The 10,701-nt window shown below is 46.6% G+C and overlaps 1 protein-coding gene across 3 annotated transcripts in view; it reads right to left on the minus strand.

Moving 5' to 3' along the window:
* LOC125320163 (trifunctional purine biosynthetic protein adenosine-3-like) overlaps window positions 1-9,869 on the minus strand; it is a 34,347-nt gene extending 24,478 nt beyond the window's left edge. The window contains exons 1-11 of one of the 3 annotated variants that reach the window (XM_048292203.1): window positions 9,815-9,869; window positions 9,581-9,679; window positions 7,306-7,456; window positions 6,472-6,567; window positions 5,910-6,084; window positions 3,986-4,097; window positions 3,479-3,538; window positions 2,465-2,590; window positions 1,790-1,877; window positions 928-1,013; window positions 319-487 (exon numbers count right to left, since the gene is read on the minus strand). In XM_048292203.1, the coding sequence (XP_048148160.1) occupies window positions 319-487; window positions 928-1,013; window positions 1,790-1,877; window positions 2,465-2,590; window positions 3,479-3,538; window positions 3,986-4,097; window positions 5,910-6,084; window positions 6,472-6,567; window positions 7,306-7,450 (1,057 nt within the window). In that variant the 5' untranslated portion in view covers window positions 7,451-7,456; window positions 9,581-9,679; window positions 9,815-9,869. Of the gene's footprint in view, window positions 1-318; window positions 488-927; window positions 1,014-1,789; window positions 1,878-2,464; window positions 2,591-3,478; window positions 3,539-3,985; window positions 4,098-5,909; window positions 6,085-6,471; window positions 6,568-7,305; window positions 7,492-9,580; window positions 9,779-9,814 lie in introns of those variants that run through there. The other 2 variants (XM_048292216.1, XM_048292209.1) reach the window with 2 other exon arrangements.
* Between the last annotated feature and the right edge of the window lie 832 nt (window positions 9,870-10,701).

Genomic DNA, 10,701 nt, shown 5'->3' on the forward strand with positions numbered 1-10,701 from the left:
TGCTGCCAGCACTGCCTCAGGCTCCCGGCACTCTGTGCCAGTGCTCCCCATGGCCGGGGCACAGCTGCTCCAGGATGACACAGTTCCATCCTTCCCCATCACCTCCTTGTCACAGCAGCAGCAGCTGAGAGCAGATTTAACGCTGCAGGTGAGAGATCTCAGTGAGGAGCATTCCTGCCCCAAGGACCAGGAGCAAGGAGCAAGGCAGGCTCAGAGGGGGATCCAGGGGAGCTGTACAGACCTCTGGGAGCAGAGGGAGATCCAAACCCACGGAAGGACTAGGCTGTAATTAAATAGCGAACAACCTGCCAGAGTTACCTGTTACCTCCATGCCTTTGTCACAGTCTCCTGGGTATCCTGGGCTGGCCATGACCACACACACAGCAGTTCTGTTCTCTGACCAGGCTGGCATGGAGCTGCAGAGTTTGCCATCAATTGTTGCTTGAATCACTTCATAAAAATCATTTTTAAGCAGAGGGAGAATTACCTGTAGAAAGTTTTCAGAGTGATGGACGTTAACTTTTATTTTGCTGGCTTGCTGAAATTCACCTTAGGGAAAATTCAATTGGTGGAATAAAACCTGTGTATGCCAAGCCAGTAGATTTGGAAACTCTGGGTGAGCATTCCATTTGCAGCATCTTTTGGCACCAGTCATTAATTTAGAAACACAAGGTGTGAGCTTATGTAGAAGGAACATGAATTTAGGCCCCTCCCATTCTGCTTCTATCCAGAACCACAGAATCTGAGGGACAGTGTTTTAACTTAAAACCTTTAACTAATAATTCACAGGAGCTGATGAGCCAAAATTTTAAGTTACCTCAGACACTGTCTAAGATGTTCACATCCAGATCTTTCCCTAGAAATAAACTACAACAGTAAGAGGTAAAAGAATGGAGCATCTTTAATTTTCCAGTGTGTTTCACTCACCTGGCACTGGGGATCCCCAAACTGGCATTTAAAGTTTAAAATCTTCACCCCCTCTTTGGTCAGCATCAAACCTGTTTGCAGCACACCTGGACACAAAGAGCACAGCCAAGCAAATGAACTTAAACATTTCTTTCTTTCTTTCAAGAACTTCTTTAAATTAAACAGAGCATTTTGGAGTTTGGGATTCATTTCTGCAAATCAGAAGGCATTAGGAGCAAGGGTCCTGCAAGCACTTAGATGCAAGTCATAATAATTCCTCAATACCTGCAAAAGTGAGAAGCAGCCACCTGAGAACAGGGCACCACATTTCAAACCCCACAAGGCAAAGGTTCTCTGGCATCCTGCACCCAACTCCGTTCTTACTCAGCTCCCACTCCACTCTTACTCAGGCATTGTAAAAAAAGGCCCCAAAAAGCAGAAACTAAAGATGTGGGTTGGATCCCAGCTCTTAGAGGTCTGAGATCTCTTCAGTCCAACAGCAGCCCTTGGCATTATGTGACACCTGTGGGCATCACCTGCCTTTTCCAAAATAGCCTCTGGATAAAGACCTGAAGAAAATGGACATTGTTGTATGTAGGAGTGAGCAGTACAGCAGGACTGAAGTATCTGTTATGCCCTGAACTGCAAATAAATCTGTTTTATTTAAAAATATTTAATAAAATCATTGTGCTTTAAGGAGAAAAGACCAAAGTTCTCTCCCAAACAAAGAGCTGTGAACCAAATGAGTGAGGCTTAACATTGCATGAAAAATGAGCTGCTGCTGGGTTTTTTTATACAAATAGCATCTGGAACTCAGAAGCAGCCTCTGACAATGGAACTGACCTGGATAGGGGCTTACCTTGGCTTTCAGGTGCTCACTCACCTACATAGGCTGCTCCTTCTTGTCTCATGCTGTCCACAACGTGCTGGAGGATTGCACCCCTGATTTGCTCTAGAAGAGCTTCGGGAACCTGACAACCAAATCAAACCCACTGAGGCAGTGCTGGCATCTGCTGGCCTTGCTGGGAGGCCTGGAGTGAGCAGATGCCTGAGCTCTTTGCTGCTGTCCCAGCCCAACCCTGCTCCTTCCCTCGGGGTGCTGCTGCCTGGAGGATGGAAATTCCACTCCTCTGCCTCCCGAGGTGGTTTGGGTGGTTTGTAAGGAGGTCTGGGACTGGCAGCCTGGGCTGAATGCAGTCAGAGTGTTTCTGTCCTTGGACAAACCCACACTGATGTGTTGGAGCAGCTTATTTAGAGCAGTGCTTTAAGAACCAACAAGAACCCCCAGGTTATGTTCACAGCACAAAGGTCCCAGGCACACAGGGAATTCTGCAGGGGTTTTTGACGTGATGTGAATGCGAGCAGAGGAACACCAAGTTTAGGAGTAAGGGAAGAGGTAAAGGAGAGCTGCTCCAGAGAACAGGGGCTGATTAAACTCCAAAGAATGACTGTTAAGGTTTGAGCCTTGGAATCCACTCCAGGAGACACCGGGATGGCAGCAGAGGGGGCCCTAAAGGGGCTGTGCTGAGCAGAGGCTGGGGGGCAGCAGGGGCCGTACCTGAGGCACGGGGCAATAGGCTCCCATCCCGGCAGTGCTGGGGCCCTGGTCCCCGTCCAGCAGCCGCTTGTGGGGCTGAGCCGGGGGCATGGAGGCCACGGTGACACCGTCGGTGAAACAGGAGCACTGCGGGGAGAGACACGGGCACAGCGGTGACAGCGGTGACAGCAGCCACAATGGCCACAAGAGGCCACAATGGCTACAAGAGGCCACAATGGCCTGGCCCAAGGGACAGCACTGCTGGGCACAGGCTGACGCTCAGTTCTGCTGGGAAATGTAGGAATTGCAGAAGCCCAGACTGCAAGGGACACTAAAGCCCATCCAGCCCCACCCCTGCCATGGCAGGGACACCTCCCACTGTCCCAGGCTGCTCCAAGCCCCAATGTCCAGCCTGGCCTTGGGCCCTGCCAGGGATCCAGGGGCAGCCCCAGCTGCTCTGGGCACCCTGTGCCAGGGCCTGCCCACCCTCTGAGTAAAGAATCCATTTATTTCTGCTACAAGCTCATTGGCCTGAGGGAATCATTGTTTCTTTCTCATGTTTAAATAACCAAGAAAAATGGTGGCTCTCATTACAATTCCCTTTTGATGAATCTGATTTTGACCTGTCAGTCGCATGGACACACACCAGTCCTCTGGCATGTGAATAGTCTAAAAGAGGCACTAAATATTAGCACAAAGTTATTGATGTAATAAGAATTACCAAGGCAAAGTCCATAAAAACATGTTTTGGGTCACTTTAGGGAAAAAAAAAATCATTTCCCCCCTAAAATAATCACCATAAAAGCAATATCATTGTTAATGTAGAAGAAAAATCTACTAACAATATGCATTGATTAGCATGATACAGGGCTTAGATTGCATGTTATATATATGCAATATATTTATATTTCTCAAAGTGCAAATAAACAAAAAAAACCCATTTGAAATTTGAAACAATAAACTTGGGTGTGTCTGCAGAAGCACAGCAATAATGCCAAAGAGTAAAAGCACAACATCACACCATCAATCACATACAGAAAGTTCTTCCCCTTGGAGCAGTTCTTCAATAACAACCATCTCTCCAAACATTCTGTCCTATAAAAAACAAAACAAAGTAAATCCCCATTTAGCAGACATGAATCCACTGCCTAAATCCTCTCTTCATTTTCTTTTAACAGAAAAATCAATGTATGTGGGAAGTGCCAGCTTGCTTGAATGCCAGTGGGGAAGGCCAATGGAATTTCATTTGGACCTAAGAAGGCAACACTGAAATACTCCTTATCAGGCCTGGGAGACAAGGAAAAATTAAAATTTGGAGAGGCAGGGCAGTGGGACTCAAGGCTGGAACAGGAGTTCAGTCACAAAACCTCCAGGCTCTGCCTGAGGCACACAGGAGGAATCTGAGGAGACCCAGGGAAATTCCTGAGTCGAATGAACAAGTTTCTCCCAAAAACACTTGTCTCCTGTAGCTAGAATTACAAACTCCCAGAGTACAGAACACCAAGACTTGGATTGCCAGGGATTAATTAAGGATTTCTCCACCTGCATAATCTCCTGGACAGCTCTGCAGGCCTCCTCCTTGCTGGCTGCAATGGTCACTTCTTTCCTGGCCGCTGGACCCCGCGCCCGCACCACTCGCGCAGGGAAGTCAGTGCTTTAAGGAAAGCAGAGTGGGGGTCAGGCATCCCTACTGCATCCAGGGGATCCAGGGAAATCAGCAGTTTGCTCCTGAATGCCTCCCACAGCCTCCCTTTTTTCCCCAAGGGATTGAAGAATAACCCATCAGGAAAACACATTCCCTGCTAGCCCGTCCTGTCCCGCAGGTGATGGACCCAGAGCCCTCTGGGAACAAGAAATGCAGGAATTCTGCTGTTGGTTCTGACACCAACTCAATGGATATCCTTGGATAGGTCACTGAACTTTTAACACCTCCCAGTTTCTTCCCAGGCTGTTATTTTATTCCTGCCATAGGCTTGGAAAGCTGAACTCCTCGGTGATTTGTAGTTTTACAACACCACATTACTGCTCACAATCCCATTAAACACTCGGGGTTGTGAGGTTAAGGCTGAGTCAGGTCTGGCACGTAAAGGATCTGTTAAATCTTATCCCACTCTACCTCCCGAATTTCCCCACTTAGTCTGAAACACAAACTAAATCCAGACATTAAAAAAGAACAGAGCATCACCATGTTAATTAATGAATTTTAACTTTACCCAGTCACCGTCTGGCTCGTGAACAGCCAAACAAAACATTTTTTGAAGGGCTGATTCTGCACACAGAATTTCCTGTTTCCTGAAAGAACACCTTCCTCTCCTTCCCACACTATGATTTCCATTAGGTTAAAGCTCACCCCCAGTTTATACCCAGGCAGGCTCACACCAGGCTCCCTTCCTCCCCATCTCACTGTGCAGACCTGGGACAGTTTTCCCTTTGGAGCCTTGCGCTTGCTGACAGGCAGAGAAGGTGTTGGCCTTGTCTCCATGGGGCAGCAACACAAACTGGACATTGTTACAGAGCAAGACCAGGGAAAAGGTTGGTTTTAATCAGAAAAACCCTGCAGGTTCCATGAGTTTATCCCACATGGAACACTTGCCAGCAAAGACAAGGAGTCTGGGAACACAACCCACAGGCACAGAAATGGAACCATTTTCTTTAGTTATGAATATTTGACCAGAACCTTCCAAATCAACATCAGAGAGCATTTTGCTGTATCTGTCTGGGTAGAAATGATAATTAACCCTTAACTAACAGAAAGATTCATTGAAATATTTTTCTCCATTATAATTTTTTGTCTTTTAAATGGCTTATCGAGCATCCTGAAGGAGCGGATGGAAAAAAAGAAAAGCTGGGATCTCAGAACAGAAATTCAACCTGCTGCAGTTCACAGAATCATGGAATCATGGAATGTGTATGTTGGAAGGACCTTAAAGCCCATCCAGCCCGACCCCTGCCATGGGCAGGGACACCTCCCACTGTCCCAGGCTGCTCCCAGCCCCAATGTCCAGCCTGGCCTTGGGCACTGCCAGGGATCCAGGGGCAGCCCCAGCTGCTCTGGGCACCCTGTGCCAGGGCCTGCCCACCCTCCCAGGGAACAATTCCTGCCCAATCTCCCATCCAGCCCTGCCCTCTGGCACTGGGAAGCCATTCCCTGGCTCCTGGCCCTCCATGCCTTGTCCCCAGTCCCTCTCCAGCTCTCCTGGAGCCCCTTTAGGCCCTGCAAGGGGCTCTGAGCTCTCCCTGGATCCTTCTCTTCCCCAGCTGAGCACCCCCAGCTCTGCCAGCCTGGCTCCAGAGCAGAGGGGCTCCAGCAGCTCCACACCTGCACCTTCATTACCTGTCTCTAATTACAGAGCTCATTAATTCAGCACCTTCTGGAGAAGAACAAGAGCTGAGAAGTTCCCGAGCCCTAAGTGAAGGCCACAGGCACAAGTGACTCTCAGAGGAGCCCCAGTGGCAGCACATTTACCTGATGATGAACCTACAGGCTTCCTGCGGGTTGCTGAAGGCTTTCCAGCGGGCCGTGGCGATCCCGTGCCGATCCAGGAAGGCTTTGCTGGAGCTGCTGTTGGAGGCCAGCTGGGCTGCCCTGGCAGAGGGCCCAAAGCACCGAACTCCTGCTGCCCTCAGGTCATCAACAATCCCTGATCACAGAAATAGCACAAGCACCAAGGGGGCTCCTTGGGGACATCGAGCCATTGACAAAAGGAAATTCCCATCACACCTTTGTTACGCTTTCCTTTGTCTCAGATAATTCATTCATCCTTAAAACGAGGTTCTGAATATCCACCGACCCTTCTCAGCCTGCAGTTTTAAGGCTCTTTAGTTACTAAGCACTCACACAGTTACCCTGCCCTCCCCATTTTAAAGCAGAATTCAAGGTGCCGATTTTTTCTGTCAACCTAATTATATTACTTGATATTATTATATTATATTATTATATTATGTTTATCACATTATAATATTTTCATCTCGTTTTTACACTTTTTTTTTGGTCAACTTAGGTTTATTTAAGTCTTTGGTTAACTTACCAGCTGCCAAAAGAGCTTCTGGGCCAACTAACACAAGCCCAATGTTATGATCTTTGCAGAACTGGGTAACAATAGTGTGATTGCTCACTAATACAGCTGAAAAGGAAAGATAATTAAATGATCACTGTAAAGCCTAAAAAGGAACAGGAGATGAGAATATCTTTTTTCCATCTCCCTAAAAGTGTGATTAAAATCATGAAAGAGCCCACAAAGGGCAAATTGAAACATCAATGTGATAATAACAGAGTCCAAAAGGAACAGGGAACAACTCCAATTTGCATTACTCTTTTTAATACACATCTTCTAACTGATTTATTTGCCACATGTAATCAAGATATATTATTAAAAGCTGTATCACAACAATAACAACTTTGAAAAATAAAACTTGAAGTTTGGAAAGAAACTCAATTTCAACAGCTGAGTAGAGATTTATTCAAAGCATTGGATGATGTAGCTAAATTTAGCTGAGCAGCCTGGGCAGACACAGAGACGTTTCTATTCAGAATTAAGAACTTTGGGCCCTCTGTTCCCGGGTTAAATTTCACTGGAATTGGTCGCTGAATTCAAGCACAAAAGTGGAAGAGATGAGGTTTAGAAATACGGTCTCGTATGAGCCTCACTAGTTTAAGAAGCAAGGCTAAAAATAAATAGAGCAGGGAGTTTTAGGAGGCAGCTCTGAAATCCAGAAACAAAACACACAATAAAAAATAAATCTGCGCCTTCAGTCATTTGTGGCACCAGTAAAAGAAGAGCAACTGGTACCTCCCCAGTGGGTTTGTCTCAGTTGCTGCAGCACTGGTTGCTCGGCCCAGGATTTGAACCCGCCCTTTTTACCTGAATTGGAGATTTTTCCATTGTCAGCTGTCCCTGCATTTCCCGGGGCCACAAACACGTGTTTCACGTGTGGGGACTGGGCCAGCTTCCAGGCCAGGGCGTGTTCTCTGCCTCCGCTGCCGATCACCAGCACCCGCTCAGCCATGGGCCCCTGGGAAGCACAGGCAGCCCCTGGAGCACCACCGACTTCACAAACCCGGGCCAAAAGAAGCAACAACAGAGGAATTCCATCTCACTGCTACAGCTTTTAAGTAATATTAACCCAGTTTGTGTCAGAAAGGTGCTTGTAGGCTACGGGTCACGGTGGCTGTGCCAGCAGTGCCACTGGATGGACGCATCGGTCACATCTGGTTTAAATACTGACAACAAATCCACTGGGAATTGTCCCCACTTGTTCCAGCAGAGTCAAGATTTCATTTCTTAAGCACCCACAGACATGAAGTAATCTTGCCTTGAGTATGTCTCATCAGGTTCTTTGCACAACTACACAGGACAGGACTAAAAGTGTCATACAAATGCTCTAGAAAAATATTTTTATATCTTCTATATGTTGTGGATGTATTTATTTCTATACAAATATACAATTATATAAACGAATTAAATGAAATTATAATAAACAATAATCAAATATATACAACAGAACGAAGTCATACATATATTGTTATAAATAAAGTATGTAATTCGTGCTATTATGTATAAAACTGGAATGTAATCAGACCCTACAGAGACCGATATTCTGGTCGCATAATAAATGTCATTTCTTTATAAATTTTGATTGGGCAATTTGGTTTATCATATATATCATATATAATCATATATATCATACGTATATAATATATGTCATATATAGCTCATCGATAACGAATAAATATATAATAAATATACAAAAATGAAAATTTAATTATTTAACTCCTTTATATTTAATAAATATATTTGAGCCTGAATGCTGTGGTTGGTCTAGAAGCTTTTAAGAGTGCAGACATTCTCGGCAGTAAATGGCAAAGGCAGATTTCAGGACAAACTTTATACACTGACAATTGCTAGGAGGACACTTCAGCAGAGCAGCACATTCAGTAAAAAGACAACTGTTCATCTCACTGACACTGACATTTCAAGCAGTTCCTCAGCAATATTTCCCGGCAGATTTGTTTTGCTTTATTTCAGATATGTTATCATAGGTCATATCTGCAAACTTAATTTCTCCCTGTGTGCTGAATGTGGACAAATGTCAGGGAGAAATATCCACCCCAGAGCGTGACCTTTAAGGGAGGTGCTAATGGAGAAACCAGTCCTTACCCAGGAGAGAGATCATAAATTAAAGATACCACAGACACCAGCAAGTTCCGCTGCGCTCTCCTGAGGAATCACAACCTCTGGGTTTAATTCATTGCGTAGCTTCCAAAGGCAAACGGGAGCTAAATGGTGACACTGAGGGAGAACATTCCAGGCAAGATGTTCATAGAACTGTGATACATCAAGAATCACGCTTGGGGATCCTGAGACAGGATTCCACCACCTTAACCCACTACAAAATCCAATTTAACTCTGTCTATTTCATCATTCTTGAATTGCCCAAGTACGATGTCAGGAATTCTCACAGCCCAGCCCTGAGAACTGCAGAATTTTGGGAGTTATTTGATTTTCGATTTTAGCTGTTGTGCTCTAGGTGTACAAACACAGAGCATGTGCTTAATGCTCTACCAGGGACAGATTTCCTTGCAAAAGACTTTTCTTAGGCATTATGTTGGGTAACAATCCAGAGTGTCAGGCTTTATCCTTCCTTTTGTCACTGCCTGACAAATAATCGCTGGAAGTGGCTGTGAAGGTGAAGATAATGAGTTACAACTGCTCTGTCTCTAACAAAAGCACCAACGTTCCCTTCGAGGCTCCAATACGGTGCAACAGTCATCAATAAAAAGGAAAGTGGTTTTAAAAGCAATTCCACACACCACACCCCCCCCCGCCAATAATTTCACAATTCCATAAGTTTTCTAAAGCAGAATGAATTAAAGTTCTGAACTGGGAAGAAGAGTGAAAGTGGGCAGTGCCCCCAGTACTTTGGGAAAAATCCACTTTTCCATTCCACCTCCCAGTGAGGACACTAAGGATGTTTTTTGCAAAGCCAAGCAAAAGCGTGCTGGAAGAGAGGAAATTTGGTGAGTCAGTTGGTCCAGGAGGGAAGGCTGAAGAGAGGGACAGAGCATGCTGGAAGGATAGTTGGTCCTGGAGGAAACGCTGTGGAGAGGGACATCTCACTGGAATTATTTTCCCTTACCGTGTCAGACCCTGCTGTTTGCCTGCACAAAAGGCTAAGAAGTCCTCCAGAAGGATCTTCCTCCAGTTCCTGCTTCAGATCCAAATGATTTCTGATCTCCTAAAGCCAAGGATAAGGAAGTGAAAGAGGCAGCCAGACCTGCAGCTGCCCTGTCCCCCTTGATCCTCCACCCTCACCGGCGGATGACCAGCAGCATCCCCTCAGTGCCTCCCACCCTTCAAGTCCTCCCCACACCCTCAACACCGTGGATCCTCCTCCTCTGTCTCCGTCTTCCTTCGTTAACAGCACAAATAGCTCCTCCCAACAGACCGTCTGACCATGGAAATAGGATTCAACTCTAGGGAAAAAATACAACCCCGCTACAATGTGTCACAAAGCTGCGCTCCTCACTCAGATCCCATGCCAGAGCAACTTTATATCCCCTGCCAGGGGAAGGACCTCAGAGATGGAGACAAAGCACAACTGGTACAGTGTCCAGCTCCACAGAAACACTCCAGCCCAACCTGCACACACAGACCTGTTATTTCTCACGGAACACAGCTTGAAATGTATAAATAAAGGTTATTTTACTATCCAGCACACACTGGAATGTGCCCCCCCCCCTTCATTACAGCCCTTTTTACCTTTACAAATTCAATACAAGCAGTGCCAGAAGTACAACATACATAAGAACTGTTACTTTATTCTCCAGTGATTCCTACTCCATCATCTTGGACAGCCAAATCCATCCAGGATAGACTGAATTCCTCTGGTTAACATCTGGCAAGCTGCAACGTTCCCAGCCTTTCCTTCTCCCGGGGACAGGGACAGCAGCCAGGGAGTGGCTGGAGCTGGGCCAGGGCAGGGTTAGGTTGGATTTTAGGGAAAGGTTCTTCCCCCAGAGGCTGCTGGGCACTGCCCAGGCTCCCCAGGGAATGGGCCCGGCCCCGAGGCTGCCAGAGCTCCAGGAGCGTTTGGACAGCGCTGCCAGGGATGCCCAGGCTGGGATTGGTGGGGGGTCTGTGCAGGGCCAGGGGTGGGACTGGCTGATCCCTGTGGGTCCCTTCCAGCAGAGCAGATTCCATGGTTCCATGATTTTTTATGCTGCCAGCCCCCGCCTTGCTCCCGATGTGGACCAGGCA

Source organism: Corvus hawaiiensis, chromosome 2 (genome assembly GCF_020740725.1).
Source record: "Corvus hawaiiensis isolate bCorHaw1 chromosome 2, bCorHaw1.pri.cur, whole genome shotgun sequence".
Classification (NCBI taxonomy): Eukaryota; Metazoa; Chordata; class Aves; order Passeriformes; family Corvidae; genus Corvus; species Corvus hawaiiensis.